Source organism: Vipera berus (assembly GCF_964194415.1).
Source record: "Vipera berus genome assembly, chromosome: W".
NCBI lineage: Eukaryota > Metazoa > Chordata > Lepidosauria > Squamata > Viperidae > Vipera > Vipera berus.
This window is the reverse complement of record NC_138210.1, coordinates 54,957,207-54,974,306: the sequence shown is the minus strand read 5'-3', so window position 1 is coordinate 54,974,306 and position 17,100 is coordinate 54,957,207. Positions and strand designations below refer to the sequence as shown.

The 17,100-nt window shown below is 42.5% G+C and overlaps 1 protein-coding gene across 1 annotated transcript in view; it reads right to left on the bottom strand.

Moving 5' to 3' along the window:
- Positions 1-747: 747 nt before the first annotated feature.
- The window catches only part of LOC308676727 (epidermal growth factor receptor kinase substrate 8-like protein 1), a 45,403-nt gene continuing 29,050 nt past the window's right edge, over positions 748-17,100 (bottom strand). The window contains exons 16-21 of the mRNA XM_081342732.1: positions 10,410-10,503; positions 8,620-8,784; positions 5,924-6,023; positions 3,805-3,976; positions 2,470-2,602; positions 748-1,293 (exon numbers count right to left, since the gene is read on the bottom strand). Of these exons, the coding sequence (XP_081198858.1) occupies positions 1,222-1,293; positions 2,470-2,602; positions 3,805-3,976; positions 5,924-6,023; positions 8,620-8,784; positions 10,410-10,503 (736 nt within the window). The 3' untranslated portion in view covers positions 748-1,221. The remainder of the gene's footprint in view (positions 1,294-2,469; positions 2,603-3,804; positions 3,977-5,923; positions 6,024-8,619; positions 8,785-10,409; positions 10,504-17,100) is intronic.

The following is a 17,100-nucleotide window of genomic DNA, read 5'->3' as shown; positions in this document are numbered from 1 at the left end:
CCCCATTTTATCATAAAGGATTTTGGTTTTTTTTAAGTTTAAACATCACATTTTCTTGAATAAGATTCCTTCAAAGCAGCTGATTCAATTCATTTTCCCCATAAAAAAATGCTTTCAGGACAATAGGAACAAGCTGTTAAAAATCCGGCTAAATCTTTTGATTTACAGGGAAATTATCTGTAGCTAAACAGCATAGAGAGGCTGCCCACTGCCATCTAGTGACCACAAATTGTATTGTTCTGTGACAAAGGCCTCTGAATTTAAAGCAATTAACTCTTATAATAGTACTTCATCAGTTTTCATGACACATACTTCCTTAGATTATTTAACTTTTTTTTAATGCTGAGCTATTATTTCACAGGAACCAATCTATTTAAAAAAAGAACAGGTGGAGTCGTTGTGGCTAGACAGGATGATTTCCCTTAAAAGTTCATAGAGTTGTAAATGTTATTCACTGAACATGCAGGTAGAACGCTGATTACATTTCCTGTGCTGATCTGTGAACTGGATTAAATAAACTGTGTATAAAATCATTAATTTTATGTAGATTTACATGCATAGTTCATGAGACCATACATCTGGAAAAAAAATTGTTCAATAATATCCCGACTGATGTTTAATGAAGGAACTAAACAAATTTTTATTTTATTTTATTTATTTATTTTAATTCCATTTATATCCCGCCCTTCTCCGAAGACTCAGGGCGGCTTACAAGCTTAGCAGTAGCCTTCATTCTATGTATATGCCTGCTTATTAGGGCTTTCGCCCCCCCCCCCCAGCGGCATTATTACAAAGTCAGCTTAATTGCCCCCAACAATCTGGGTCCTCATGATGTGGTAGTGCATACTATACCATATTAGTATTTCCCTATTGAGAGATTGAGAGCTGATTCTACAAGGAGATAAGCAATTGTTCCAAAATGGAGAAAGCGTAGATCTTATAGGACACAATTATTTCCTTTTTTTAAAAAAAAATGGGAATTAAGGAAGGGGGAGAGTGAATATTGTTCCATGACGTCTATGTTAAAAACAGAGATTTAAGAAACTGGGAATACCAGGAAGTTTCTCTTGTTTGATGGCAAATCAGGAATATAAAACACACCCACAGTAACAATTACAACACTGATCCTACACAGGCTAAATTCTGATCCTGTAGAGAGAGGAATCTGAATTTCCACATTTCTTTAGCAAAGTCACACCACCACACAAAAAGAGAGCTCTATTAGTCCAATCCTTCTGCTTTTATCTTTTGTCTTGCCATCACAGCCTCTAGCTCTGACATTTTCCCAGAATCCTAGAAGAAAAAGGAGAAAATCAAGGAGGGAGTGCTCATCTGGGCCCTATCTAACAAAATGAAATTCAGTGTAGAGAAAAGTAAAGTCTTAAACTTAGGCAAGAAAAACCAAAAATACACATATAGATTGGGTGAAACCAGGCTTAATAGCAGCAACTGTGAGAGGGATCTTGGAGTCTTAGTGGACAATCAATGAAATATGAGCCAACAGTGTGTGGCAGCAGCCGAAAAAGCCAACGCAATTCTAAGTTGCACTAACAGAGGGATTCAATCAAGATCGTGTGAGGTACTAATGCCACTCTATAAAGCAGGGATGTCAAACTCGCAACATCACATGGCGTGTCGTGATGTATTGTGACTTTTTTGCCATTGCCAGCAATTGGGAGGGCGTGGTTTCGCTATGATGCATCCGGCCTGCGGGTCGGCAGTTTGACACCCCTGCTATAAAGCCTTAGGAAGACCACACCTGGAATACGGCATCCAGTTTTGGTCACCACACAATAAAAAAGATGTTGAGATTCTAGAAAAGGTGCAGAGAAGAGCAGCAAAGATGATTAGGGGACTGGAGGCTAAAACATATGAAGAACGGTTACAGGAACCGGGCATGGCTAGTCTAGTGAAGAGGAGGACCAGGGGAGACATGATAGCAGTGTTCCTATATTTGAGGGGCTGTCACAGAGAGGAGGGGATCAACCTTTTTTCCAAAGCATCTGAAGGCCAGACAAGGAAAAAGGGATGGAAGCTGATCAAGGAGAGATTCAAGCTAGAGATAAGGAGAAACTTTCTGACAGTGAGAACAATCAAACAATGGAGCAGTTTGGCTTCAGAAGTTGTGGGAGCTTCATCACTGGAAGCTTTCAAGAAGAGACTGGACTGCCATCTGTCAGAAATGCTGTAGGATCTCCTGCTTGGGTGAGGGGTTGGACTAAATGACCTACAAGGTCCCTTCCAGCTCTGTTATTCTGATTCTGATCCTCAAGCACAAAACTCTCCTTATGTTATCTACATCTTTGAAACTTTGGCAGTCTCATCCCACTCAGCCTTCCCCCTCCTATCCTTATATCTTTGCTGAATCTGGCTAGATTTCTTCGTTGCTTGAGGTCTTGATGGTCAAGAATGGTCTCAGCTCACCACACTTTTCTCAACCCTTAGAAGTGACTTCAAAATCCCTGGTACCTTTAGGAGGGCTTTATGGATGGTAACCTGGCTGTAGACTCGAGGTCCTTCTTCTGGGCTGATAGCTCTGAACTCATCCTTTTGCAAGGAAAGGAGCTGAGCGCCATTCAGAATTCCCAAGGCATTGACAATCCTGCAGAAAGGAAGGGAAAAGGGTAGGTAAAATAAATAGGCCGTGATGGGAAAAAGGAGTTATTCCGTTTAAACTCTCAAAATGAAACCAATTTGAAAGTGACCTCTAACTAGGTCAAACTCTGGCAGCTCTTTTGACCAAATAGCAGAATGTCTAAAAAAAAACCCATCTCCATGGGGTCTACTTTATTTACTCAGCGTAAGGCAAAGGTACATCTGCTAGGAAGCTACAATTCTAATGCAGAGTAATAGTTTGGCTGCCTAAGATTGCTAGCCCTCTTGGATTCACGCTCATGCGTTTTTTCTAAGATCCGCCACAGGGGGCGAGCTAGCTCCATACCAGAAAGAAAGACAAAACGGTTTCCTGCAGCAGCATCTCGGGCCCTCTCCCTCCGCCGAAGCTCCCTCACAAGCCTGCGTTGCAATTGGGAAGCTCCAGCGCCAGAAGGATCCTAATCGTATGAGGCGCTGGCTCGTCTTGCCCACAAAGTGGTTCCTATTTATCTGCTCACATAGAACGTGCTTTCAAACTTCTAGGTGGGCCAAGAGATGAGAGGGACTCTTGCCCCACCCCCACCCCCCCAACCAAACAGAAATCTTATTTAGCGCAGTTTTACTCTTAACTTTAGTTAGGATCTATTAGGGGTATAGAACTAAAATCCATAGTTGATCATAGCTCAGCGGCAAACTTTAGAAGCCCACCAACAAATTCAGGAAAGCTGTTGCTGCTGGTTTATATTGCGGCTATTGCAGAAGTCATTCTCTAAATTATTAGGTGTTTGTCAACTAGGAAGATGGCTGATGTTAAATAGAGGGTTCTTTGGCGCAGGAATGAAGACGAGACAGCTGAGTACAGGAAAACTCATATTTATTTCGTGCAGACTCTGTACTGAGCAAATGGCTGCAATTAGCCGCAATATATAGTCTAGCCCCTAGGCGGCAGCCAATAGATTTGAAGCAACCATTGCCGCCTAGGGATAGCCAATTGTAGTGCTGGAGACTTGTAGTCTGGGTTGCTGGAGAGCCGTTAGCTGCTCCAGCAACCCACGTGGTATTACTATGATCCCAGTACATCACAGCTGACATGCCTAGCATCTCTGATCTTGAATCTAATACGATTTAAAGAGAGAAATAGGCAATCTAAGTCCTGTATTTCATTATCAACCCATATATTTTCTCAAAGAGAAACGGAGGCCAACTCACAATGGATTGAACCCTTTGGCCTCCAACCAGGTCCGGACTTGATCAGAATTTGAATTGTAGTCTAAAGGGACGTCAGTATCCAAAGTACGTGGGATATGAAGGGCTTTACCACAGCCACCTGTCCCGTTGGCCAGCTTCAAGATGAGCTCCTCATTGACCACACTGAAGTGTTCTACCAAAGCAGAAAGAGATGTCACGCAAGGATTCATCGGAAATGAATCATTGGAGAAAGAAAGGATTTGTCCTTATATCTAGCTAAGTGCAAGAACTATGTGTTCTCTTCCGAGAACTTTGTGTTTGTTTGTTTTTTTCTCCAGATGTGGAAATACAGGTATTTCAGAGTTGTTTGTGTACTTAGGGGCAGATCGTATCCAGAAGAAAATATATCACTTGCTATTCCAAAACATCCACTTCTGAAAATGGATGAGCCATTCCTGTGTTGGTGGGATGGGGGGGGGAGGAAGGGGGAGGAAGGATGGACTGCCCAATTTTGCACATCTCCATTTGTATCCCATACTTCAAGCGGTAGTCCTGTCCCTTCTACAGTGTCCTGCAGTAAACTAAAATGCTGTAGATGCTGTAGAATTTTGCAGGATTAAATTATGGATTTGATCGCTCTAGAGTGCTTCAAATAATGTGGATAAGAGTACAGGTAGTCCTCGACTTACGACAGCTACAACAGCACTGGAAAAAGCGACCTGTGACCATTTTTCACACTTAGGACTGTTGCAGCATCCCCTTAGTCACGTGGTCAAAATTCAAACGCTTGGCAACCGGTTTGTATCTCTGAGGGTTGCAGTGTCCCAGGGTCACGTGATCAGCTTTCGTGACTTTCTGACAAGCAAAGTCAATGCGGAAACCAGATTCACTTAACAACTGTGTCGCTAGCTTAACAACTGCAATGGTTCGCGTAACAACAGTGGCAAGAAAGGTCGTAAAATGGGGCAAAACTCACTTAGCAAATTTTCTCATTCAGCAACATAAATTTTTGGGATCAGTTGTGTTCGTAAGTCGAGGTCTACCTGTATTTCCTAGTAGTATGAGACCATAACTGCAATCTTCCTAGATCTGGGCATCCAATGGTTAACCATTCATATCATCAGCCAGCATCATGTTAACTTCTGAGAATTCGGAATGTTGAAGCCCAGACATCTAGATTCTAGAAGATTAGATTATCTACAACAGGTTGCACCAAGGATTTGGAAAACCAGATCCATTGTTTTCAGGGACCACATGCCAAAGCTTTTGGTAACGTTTTTTGCTGTATCATTAACAGGGAGTACATTTGGGAAAGCAAACCAGCAAATGGTTTAATTGAAAGAATTCCTTTAATTGAAAGAAGTAGCCAGGAGGTAAAAAGAAAATGAAATTATTCTCAGAGCAAGTAATTCTTCAGTTATGAGGGTAGGGTACTAAGTGCTGTAGAAAGGACATTCGGGATTTGGGATAAAGGCTCAGGTTTTGGCAGGTCACAAGAGCAATATTCCTTCCAATATTACATGATCCACCATTTTAGGAAACCGTTGAGAAGCTAGTTTAGTTGTTTGAAAATATATAGATCACGTTGCTTTCTTCTAGAGCAGTGGTTCCCAACCTTTTCTATAACCCACACCCCTAGAATGCTTCTGATATATTCTCTCACCCCTTACAAAAGTCCGAAATAACGGCAAGAAATTATGCACATACGCTATAATTTTGAAACTTCTAAATCCAAGTTTTCGCACTCCCTGGAATGTCGTCTCGCACCCCTGGTTGGGGACCCCTGTTCTAGAGCAAGGATGGGGAGCATCGTGGTTTCTAAATGCTACTGAACTGTCCGAGAGTTCTAGTCAACCATGAACATCGGTGAGGGAGATGATTGGAATGTAATTCAGCAACTTCTGAAGGACCACAAGGTCTCCCTCGCTATCCTAGACTCAGAGTTCAGATTGTCCAAAGGATATTTTAGTAGACAAGTCAACTCCACCTAACATAATTCCAGTTCTGTGCTCTTACTACGTAGGTCAGAGGTCAACCCGAGATTTCTCACAGATAATGTGGACCATGTGCTCAGGCAAAACAAAAAAGAAGAATTGCTTGTTTGCTGGGTCTTCAGTTCCAAATGAAAGAGGGGTCTCACCTTTCTTACTGTGGTTCTTGTTAAGCTCCTCTGTGGTGGCCCATTTTACACCATTGGACTGCAGATTTGTGGTCTTTGCTGGTGGCTGAGGTGGTGTTATCTATGTGGAGAAAGAAAGGAAGAACAAAGAATGGTAGAAGTTTATTTCTGATTGGGAGAGATGTTACAAGAAATTGTGGTGACAAGGCTACATTAATTATCTACAAGCCATTAGTCCTCTAAAGTAACTGAGTTTTAATATGTAAGATCCCAATTCATTTGGCTAGTTTTGTCTGTTGGTGTTCGGACCCAAGTTATGCTGGCAAGGAAGAGGTTAAGTAGAGTCCATTTATTACACATTTAACACAGCACCAAATGACCCACCAATGGTGCCAGTGTAGCTCCATCTCAGCCCTCAGTTTTCCCTCTGTCTGAATTCCCTGGTTCCACAAATTAAATTCTAGACAACCCATGAGGCCAAGATGGAAGTCACAACACCCATAAGTACCAAGTCTGCAACAAAAATCCAGGGTTCCAAGAACCAAAGCATGGTCCAAGAGACTGAAGTCAGTTTGGAGCCAACACACGTGAGCCAAGATCCATGAAAGCCAGGAAGGTGTGCATCAGAATAAACAGGTGTTCCAGATAACACATCTTCCTCCAGTGTCTAGTTAAATCATGCCCAGTTCCTTGTGAGGAGGAGTGGCGCTGCTTCCTTGCGAGCAACCTCACCGACCTCCTCTGTGCCTCCCTCTGCTCTGCTCTCCATGCCTGCGGATTGTGGGGGGGGGGAGGCAGCTGTTCCTTGTCAGAAGTGGTCTGGAGCTTGTCATCTCCACTGGCCCTCTGCAACTGATCCTCTCCTGCAGGCACCTCTCCATCCAGTTGGCTGCCTCCCCCCATTGCCCAGTGACCCTGAGACTGCCTCACACTCAGCCCCTGGACTTGCCACTCATTCTGAGGGGACCGTGCCATCCCCATCAGATGGTCCTGGTTCCTCCTCCTCCTCCAAACCAGGATCCAATGGAGCCATGATAATTGGTTTCCCCTTTTAGAACGGAATGTGGAATGCAGTTCTGATTTCATACTCTTCCGTTTTTGATATTTTTAGCATTTTCTAGACCTCAAAGAGGGAAAGCTTTGATTGCTTTCCCTAAATCTCACCAGGCTTTATCAGGTCTCTCTGACCAATGTGCTGCAACGTTGGATCACCCCAAAGATCCATCTAGTCCAGTATTTGGTTTCTAATAATCACCAATAGATTCTCCCAGGACATCCCTAAGCATATTACATTTCATGTCCTCAGCATTTCATACTTAGAGATAGAGTTGGGACTTGCAAAACCATATTGCCACATGCAGTAATCCTTTTCACTAGCCTTACCTTCCTCTCCAGTTTCCGTTCTGCTTCTCCTGCCTGATATTCATCATCTGGTACCATCTTACCAGTGAAACCTGCATGATGTTCCTTGTAGCACGTGATCAAAACTCAGGCATTTGGTAACCAGCATGTATTTATGACCATTACAGTATCCCATGACCCTGTGATCATTTGTGACCTTCCCATCTGGCTTCTGGCAAGCAAAGTCAATGGGGGAAGCCTGGTTTGTTTAATAACCTTGTGACTGATCCACTTAACAACTCTAGTGATTTGGTTAAAAGGTAAAGGTAAAGGTTCCCCCGCAGATGCGTGCTAGTCGTTTCCAACTCTAGGGGCCGGTGCTCATCTCCGTTTCAAAGCCGAAGAGCCAGCGCTTGTCTGAGGACATCTCCGTGGTCATGTGGCCAGCATGACTAGACGCCAAAGGCGCACGGAACGCTGTTACCTTCCCACTGTAGTGGTCCCTATTTTCCTACTTGCATTTTTACGTGCTTTTGAACTGCTAGGTTGGCAGAAGCTGGGACGAGTAACAGGCGCTCACTTTGTTACACGGCACTCGGGATTTGACCCGCCAAACTGCTGACCTTCTGATCAACAAGCTCAGCGTCCTAACCCACTGAGCCACCGCGTCCCTTTTGATTTGGTTAATTGGGGCCAAAAAAAGTCTGTAAAATTAGGTGTGATTCAATTAACAATCACCTCACAAAGAAATGGCAATTCTAGTCCCAAGTGTGATCCTAAGCTGAGGACTAGCTGTGTCAGGTGTGGATCATCAAGTTATAACTTAACATATCTGGAGAAGATTAAGGCTGTTCTACCCAATCACGTTTTGTATCGTATGCCATCCAGAGCCCTGATCTGTGACATGGGTGGCCATATAAATACATCAAATTAATGAATACATTTCATTAGTTCCCCCCCCCCCCCCCGATGTTTAGATTGGTTGCTTTGCTGGTTCAAGGGTTTTCCTTGCCCCAAAGGTGCTTTTTCACAAGGCAACTGGACTTTCTTGTTTCCCTTTGAAGTCGTTTCACTTCTCATCCAAGAAGCTTCTTCAGCTCTGACTGAAGAATTCAGCCCTGCCATCCAGTCAGAGCTGAAGAAGCTTCTTGGATGAGAAGTGAAACATCTTCAAAGGGAAACTAAGAAAGTCCAGTTGCCTCTTGAAAAAGCACCTTTGGGCCAACTATTACCTGGATGACAGAGAATCTCCATAGACATTTGTGTTCTTTGCCGTTTTTAAAATATTGGTTTTTAACCTTAAATCCCATAGGATACAGAATGTTAAAAAATACAGAAACAAATAAACAAAGCCCTAATTCATGTAATTAACTCACCTTTGTCATTACAGGGGTGATTTCATGAATTAGAAGCATTTCCTTGCCATTCTGGATACTGGAATTATCTCCATTCAGCACTGGAGCAAGAATATTATAAGGGACGTAACCAACTTGACCATAACAGTTCTTGACTTTCCACCACTTCTTACTATCATCGAGAACCTAGCAACAAACCAAATATTTCCATATAAGCAGAGACAACGTTCCAGCCAGTTTTTGTGACTCTCACAACTGTCCTAATTTCAGCCTTGTGAATAATTCCATTCCTGCTAGCAATGTACAACTTGTTTAGTAAACAGCCTGTTTATGCATAGTGATGCTTTTCATTTAAGGCAGGGATCTTCAAACTTGGCCCTTTTATGACTTGTGGACTTCAACTCCCAGAATTCCTCAGCCAGCATGCCTGGCGGAGGAATTCTGGGAGTTGAAGTCCACAAGTCATAAAAGGGCCAAGTTTGAAGACCCCTGATTTAAGGCATATGGCCTCTGCCGAAGAGGTCTGAAAGCACTTCACAATTATTTAGCTAACCTTGCAGAAATTCTGTATTTGTTGGTTTGTTTGGCTTACACAGGAAGAAAAGTAGAATTCCTCCAATTAACAAACACTGTGCTTAATTGGATAAATGGCATAGATACCAACAGTCCTCAACTTACAGCAGTTGATTTAGTGACCGTTCAAGGTTACACTGAAAAAAAGTGACTGATGACCATTTTTCACACTTACGACTATTGCGGCAGCCCCATAGTCACATGATGAAAATTCAGCCACTTGGCAAGTGGTTCATAGTTATGATGGTTGCAGCATCCTGGGGTCATGTGATCACCTTTTGTGACCTTCTGACAAGCAAAGTCAATGGGAAAGCCAGATTCACTTAACACCTGTGTCACTAATTTAACAACTGCAGTGATTCACTTAACAACTTGGGCTAGAAAGGTCATAAAATGGGGCAAAACTCACTTAACAAATGTCTCACTTAGCAACAGAAATTTTGGGCTCAATTGTAGTCATAAGTCAAGGACTACCTGTCATATACATACATACACACACACACACACACACATATTATAGTATTAATATATAACATATGTGTTAATATATGGAACACTTATTTTACTTTATGAATCAATGTATTTTATATGAACCAACGTATCTTAAAATAAAATATATATTTGTAACTGAATATATAATTTCTTGAATTCCTTATAGCTTAAAAAATTCACTATACGTCTTCATCTTACATGTATGATTTTATTTGTTTTTCCCATATATCTTTACTACTGCTATCCATGTATTTCATGCCATACGCTAAAGAAAGATGGATGGATGGATGATAGATAGATAGATGATAGATAGATGGATGATAGATAGATAGATAGATAGATAGATAGATAGATAGATAGATAGATAGATAGATAGATAGATAACCTTTATTGTCATTTTTTTTACTGTTGGAAGAGTGGCATACCTTAAAAGTGAATTTTTGTTGCTTGCTCTCAAAAGTGTACACATACATAACACACATTTAAAGAAATACATACTTTATAAGTAATTCATAAGTAATACTCTTCCTCTTCCAATTTTCTCCACCACAGCAACAATGTGGGGGGAGTTGAACTGAGAGTGACTGGCCCAAAATCACCCAGCCAATTTTCATGTTAAAATTTCAAAGTGGCAAACAATAGTGTGTTTCCAAATTTTGGGATTCCCAAATGCAATTATCTTCTTTATATTAAGGTTTCCACTGCCCTTTTTTTGACATGGTTGATACCCTGGGTCATAAATTCACCTCATATATCTCTCCTTGAAGCACCGACAGTTCATTGCTGTTTCTGGCTGTGAAGCTGTGGGTGCAGATCACTGGTTTCTCTGGATGTTTGCACCTGTGAGCGAGAAGGAAGATACACTGGGTTTAATGCAAGAATACCTATGATCTGTGTAGATCAGACTCCACATCTAAGTTAATTCACTTTGTTTTTACAAGATCTACTGACTGGAGACAAATGAATGAAGGTAGCAAGTTGATTCAGGATTAAGGAACAAGGTTGCCTCTTATCACAAGTCAAGAAATTTTAGCTGAGCTCATCCTTCAGTTAGTGTGGTACCTTGGTACTTATCATTAAATGGTTTCAAGAGACGTGATCAATACCAAACAGATTTTTTCCATAAGGGATAATGTAGTGAGTCATAAGGCAGCCGACATGGATAAGTTCTAGCTTGGGCGTTGAGTACCAAACAAACAATGAGGACAAATTTTTTACGTCAAATTTGTTGAGTACCAAATTCGCTGAGTTTCAAAACAGTTGAGTACCAAGGCACCACGGTATATGCATATCCTATTAGGGTGGCTTTCCGGCTTTTCCTCCCTGCTAGCCATCCGATTTAGACCCAGAAAACTTTATTTTTTTCCATTTCATATTTTCTGAGAATCAGAAAGTCTTGGCCTCTTTTCTGCGAATTTGCTATCTGTTTTCCACTGTTCCTGATCAGTAACCAATAAGAACAGAGATTTAGATGCTGCTGGGGGTGGGATCATCATGTTTTACTGAAAGTTTTAGAGATGACCACTCCCAAGGTTTATATCTATCTCGTCTTCCATTCCTTTCACTTTCACTTTCACTTCACGGAAACATTCTCTGTTCTAGACCTTTATACAGAGATGTGGCTTTCCTTTAGTTTACTCTACAGCCACACAAGTTATTCATTCACTTAGTTTTTATTATTATTGTGTTTTTTTTAAAGAAAACTGCCTCTAATTAAACACGCAATTTTGGGGGGGGGGGGTCTAAATCTGCAAGTGGCCCAGCCCATCTTCACAGAAATATGAACGCTCAACAGAAAAAAATGGGGGGATTACTAAGATGCTGCTCTTGCAATGTATTAAAAACAAGCCACATGCTTTCTTCTTTGGAACCTGCTGTTTCCAGGGAAGTCTGGAAAAGTCAAAATGGTGGCTGCAGCTATGTGACCAAAACCCTCCCTCCTTTTTATGTGCATTATGGTGCACATAGAAAGGTCCAAGCTTTGATCACATACAGGTAATCCTCGACGTACAACCACAATTGAGCCCAAAATTTCTGTTGTTAAGGGAGACATTTGTTAAGCGATTTTTTTGCCCCATTTTATGATCTTTCTTGCCACTGTTGTTAAGCAAATCGCTGCAGTTGATAAGTTAGTAACCCGTTGTTAAGTGAATCTGGTTTCCCCATTGACTTTGCCTGTCAAAAGGTCACAAAAAGTGATCACATGACCTTGGGACACAGCAACGGTCATGAATATGAACCAGTTGCCAAGCATTTTGATCACGTGATCACGGGGATTCTGCAGAGGTCCTAACTGTGAAAAACGGTCATAACTCACTTTTTTCAATGCCCTTGTAAGTTTGAATAGTCACTAAATGAACTGTTGTAAGTCGAGGACTACCTGAAGCCTGTAGCAACCATCTTGATTTTTTAAAACACTTTCCCTTCACTTTCCCCTGACGACTTCTTTACTTGCAAATATATGCAAATTTCATCATATAATTGACTACAACAATTGTTGGGTCCACATTAAGTTTTCTGTACTTCTACAACTGTCAGCATAATTAAAATAGTGCATTTATAAAATAAATAAATAAATAAATTAAATTTTAAAAAACTATGCTATTGAACAAGAAAACTACAAAGAGTGAAAACTAGTAATAAAAAGTTAACCAATTTTTCTCTTGACAGGTAACAAAGCCGATCCATTAAAGAAAACCCAAAAGAAGGAAACTTCTAATTAAAGTCCCAGAAGTCCTGAAAATTTCAGTAGAGCTTAGTCTGCATCACAGCAAAGACAAGGATGAGATACAGAAGTGCGCAAAAGAAGTTTGGTCAGTGGGATGACTGACAACCCTTGGGTCATCAACAAATTAAGCTACAAAACGTTTTAAATGTTAATAAGTAAGGATTAATCTAGTTCAGACATGTCAAACACAAGGCCCGGGGCCCGGATCCGGCCGGCGAAGTGGTTTCATGTGGCCCGCGAAGCCATCCTGGAAACAGTGAGGGAACGGCCCCCACTGCCTTGGCCCTGGTCCAGAGACCCTCCTTCTGCCAGAGACCCTCAGATCTGTCCCACTCCTGCCCAGGCCCCCATAGGCACCCTCGATGCGAACGATGTAGAGCTGGCCATGCCCACCCAGTAGGCCATACACAGTCTAGCCACACCCACTCAGTAGGCCACGCCCACCCTGGCCATACCCACCCGGCCCCTTGAGGGCAACCGCAATGCTGATGTGGCCCTCAATGAAATTGAGTTTGACACCCCTGTTCTAGTTAATAGTTGAGGGTTAGTAAATGAATTGTGAAATATTATTTACTTCATGTCATCTTAATCTAGAGGTGCAAGTATGATAGAGAATGAAAGGGTAACTTCCAAATACAGAGTTATTAGTGTTAAGTCCTGTTTATTGAACTGAATATAAATATCCAGCGCTTCCTTCAATATCTTAAAGTGGAATTGATCCTGGATTTGGGCATCACCATGCATCTGGGTAGTTTTAAACAGATTGATTGACGACATTTATTTCAACTCTAGATGTCTCTTGTTTTATGCAGATTTTATTTAATATATACTGGGTTTAGGGGGTAATGCAAGTGTATTTCTAATATCCCAACTTTCATGCATCCTGCCGGTAAAAAATGGTAGCAGAGAAGATTGCAAGATGGTATAGGTGTTATCATTAATTAGCATTAACCACAATAGCAACGTGACCCACTCTGGCCACTCTCATATTCACAAAGATTGCCCAATTACAGAACAAAAACAACAACAACATGATATAGAAGGAAGGAATGGATAATGACCAGGAAAGGGCAAAATGAGATATTAGCTTACACCAGTTGCCTCTTTTTTTTTTTTGTAATAGGTGGCATTTCCTACCAGAAAAGACACCCTGAACCATTTACAGTACAGTAACTGCAATCCTTCTTCCAGCTAGATTTTATGAGGATCAGAGCTGGACTGGCTGGGACACCCATCTTGCAAACTGGTTCTGAGAAGGATAGGAATTCAAGAAGAAAAAGAAAAAGGAGACAGCCCAATTCCCACCTTGCTCCAATCCTACCTTCACTGGCTGTCTAGTGTCCCCCTCTTGGGTTCTCTTCTGGGCGCCATCTTTCTTTAAACCGCTGTCCTCTTGTTTTCATCTTGTTACGTTTCCCTTCTGTGCCCAAAGCACCTGGTCCCTGACTCTGGCTTCTTGCCTTCTGGAAGAGTCTCATCTCTCTGTCTCTCTCCTCCAATCTTCTTCCTGCTTTCAGAGCTGAGTTCCCCTAACTCCGTGGGGGCGAACCTATGGCACGCGTGCCATAGGCGGCACGCAGAGCCCTCTCTGTGGGCACGCGCGCCGTCACCTCAGTCCCAGGCCTTCAGCTGGGTTTTATAAAACCTTTTCGCTTTAGGCCTCCGCCGCCGTGGGCAAAAAAAAAAGGTTCAATCAATCAATCCATTTCAACTTCTCTCGGGAAAAAAAAAAGAGATCTCGCAAAGTTTGAATTGATTGATTGAACTTTTTAGTCCCACCCAGTCTGCCGTTACCACTGCAGCCACGCCCACCCAATGGGCCACGCCCACCCAAAGGGCCACGCCCACCCGGCACCTGATGATGATACATAAGTGGGTTTTGGGTTGCAGTTTGGGCACTCGGTCTCTAAAAGGTTCGCCCTCATTGCCCTAACTGCTTTACCCCCGTGCATCAGGGTCTCATCCAAATCATAAGGCAGCAGAGAAGAAAAGAACTGAATTCTTGTTCACTTCCTTTCTTGTTCTGCTTGAACACACTCTGTTTTCTTTTGAGCTAATCTGGGCTCTACTTTATTCTCCTGGACTTCTTGGGAGACCCAAGTCTCCTTCCTTTCTTTTTCTATCTAGGGAAAGGGCTGGGCTTGGTCTTTTGTTCGTTGGTCCCCTCCCAAGTCCCCAAGGCCTGAAGGATTCCCTAAGTTCTTTTGAGCTCCTCCTTGGGCTACTGCTTTGTTCTTTTGTTCTCTGCTCCTGTACATTCCGAACTTACTCTGACTGCAAAAAGAATTAGGTTGTAGCTTGGCCAATAACGAAGTGTGCTTTTAACCACAGCCATGTTTGTATTAACACAAGGGAGAAAGGGGACATTTTCCAGAGAACTATTGGGAAGGCGATGTGCATCACAGATAGCACGAGGGCGTGGTAAAGTAGTACGACTTGGCGTGAGAAGGCCCAAGTTCTACTTTACTTTTCTGCCAATAATTCTCCCTCAGCCAAACCTTCTTCCTTGGATTGCTGTTGTGGGACAAAATGAAGGGGAAAGCCCTAGGTCAGGGGTCAGCAACCTTGGCTCTTTTATGACTTGTGGACTTCAAATCCCAGAATTCCTGAGCCAGCCTTCTGGCTCAGGAATTCTGGGAGTTGAAGTCTACGAGTCATAAAAGAGCCAAGGTTTATTTATTTATTTATTTATTTATTTATTTATTTATTTGATTTATATACCGCCCTACTCCTAGAGGACTCAGGGCGGTGTACAGGGCAATAAAATAAGAATACATTAGATAAATAATTTTAAAACCCAAATCCATCAGGCCAGGCCGGCTTGTTCGAATAGATAAGTTTTTAGATCACGCCGGAAGGAGCGAAGGTCGGGGGCCATCCGGAGTTCAGCTGGTAAGCGGTTCCAAAGGATTGGAGCACCCACCGAGAATGCTCTCCCCCTGGGGGTCACCAGCCGACATTCTCTGACCGGTGGTACCCTGAGGAGGCCCTCTCTGTGGGAACGTATAGGACGGAGGGACGATGACACCGGCAGTAGGTGCTCCCGTAGGTAATCCGGACCCATGCCATGTAGGGCTTTGTATGTCATTACCAGCACCTTGAATTTCACTCGGAAGGTAACTGGAAGCCAGTGCAGCTCACGGAGCAGAGGTGTAATATGGGAGTATCGGGAGACCCCCAAAAGAACTCGTGCAGCTGCACTCTGTACCAGCTGAAGCTTCCGAGTGGTTCTCAAGGGCAGCCCCATGTAAAGAGCATTTCAGTAGTCTAGACGAGAGGTCACAAGTGCATGGGTGACTGTACGTAAGGCATCCAGGTCCAGATAGGGTCGCAACTGGCGCACCAGACGAACCTGGGCGAAGGCCCCTCTAGTCACAGCTCCTATATGATCTTCTAAGGAGAGCTGTGAATCTAAGAGGACACCCAGGTTGCCGACCCCTGCCCTAGGTACAGGTAGCCTTCGACTTACGTCCGTAAAGGAACCTAAGACGTGACTGTTGTAAAGTAATCCTCACCAACGGTGAGGGAGTCAAGTGCGCCTCACTTCCATAAGAGTTGGACCAAACAAGATTACGTAATTAGGGTATTGGTTTAAAACAACTCTTTATCCTTATCTCATTTTATGTTCTTTGCAAAAGAACTGGAAATCCTGCAATGTTTACTAGGCGAAACTTGTGGTCTACAGTTGCATAACTGGGCTCACCCTTTCTAATCTCCACATAACTACTTTTTGTTTTTTGTTGTTATTTTTAGACTATAAAGCACATGCTGGGAACATTCTGGAAACTGAATTCGATTAGGTTTTGCAGCATGAAACGTAGTGCAGAGATGTCATGAAAAGATTTGCAAGAAGTTTTATTATACTCTGCCTTTATTATTTTCATAACTAAAGGTTGTGAACAAACTGCTTCCCCCTCCTATTTTGCTCACAAAAACCTGTGAGGTAAGTTGAGTTGAGAGACAGAGTAACTGGCCTTAGGCACCCAGCCAGCTTTCATGCCTAAGGCAAGACTAGAACTCACAGTCTCCTGGATTTTAGCCTGGTGCCTTCACCACTAGACCAAACTGCCTTTGTCTTCACAATCCACTTTCATGATTTGAAAACGAATGGACAAATTACACTGTAAATATACGGGTAGCTGGGCACTAGTATGAACCCTAGGTGATCCTTTTATATCATATTTGAAGGTATCAGGTATCTGTTACTTACTTTGTGAGAGGGGTCTATTCCCACCATATAACAACATTGCTTATTGAGAATGATGCTTTCTCCACCATGACGCGGAGAAAAAGAACGGGGAAATACTCATGCTTGTGTATGTGTGCATGCACACACATACATACACACACTTCTAACAGAGGAGAAACTGTTGATTGTCTTCCCATTCTTCTGTGGTTCTTCTCTCCTCTTAAGCTGTTCATTTTTCCTGGCAGTTGAGCACGGCAATAAAAAGGACCTGTTATAAGGGGAAGCAAGCATTCTGCCTTCTTACACCAGTTCATTTTTTACTAGCTGCTTCCTCTTCCTTTACTCCATGGCATAATCCCAAAGTTCTCCCGCATGGCAAACACGTTACATGGCCCAGAATTTACCTAAACATTTTCTACAAATCTGTGATGATGTTATGTTTCCCAGTTATCTTTTGGGAAACCCATGACATTGGCCTTAAACTTGTTTATATTTAGCATGGATGTGTTTTAGCTCATTT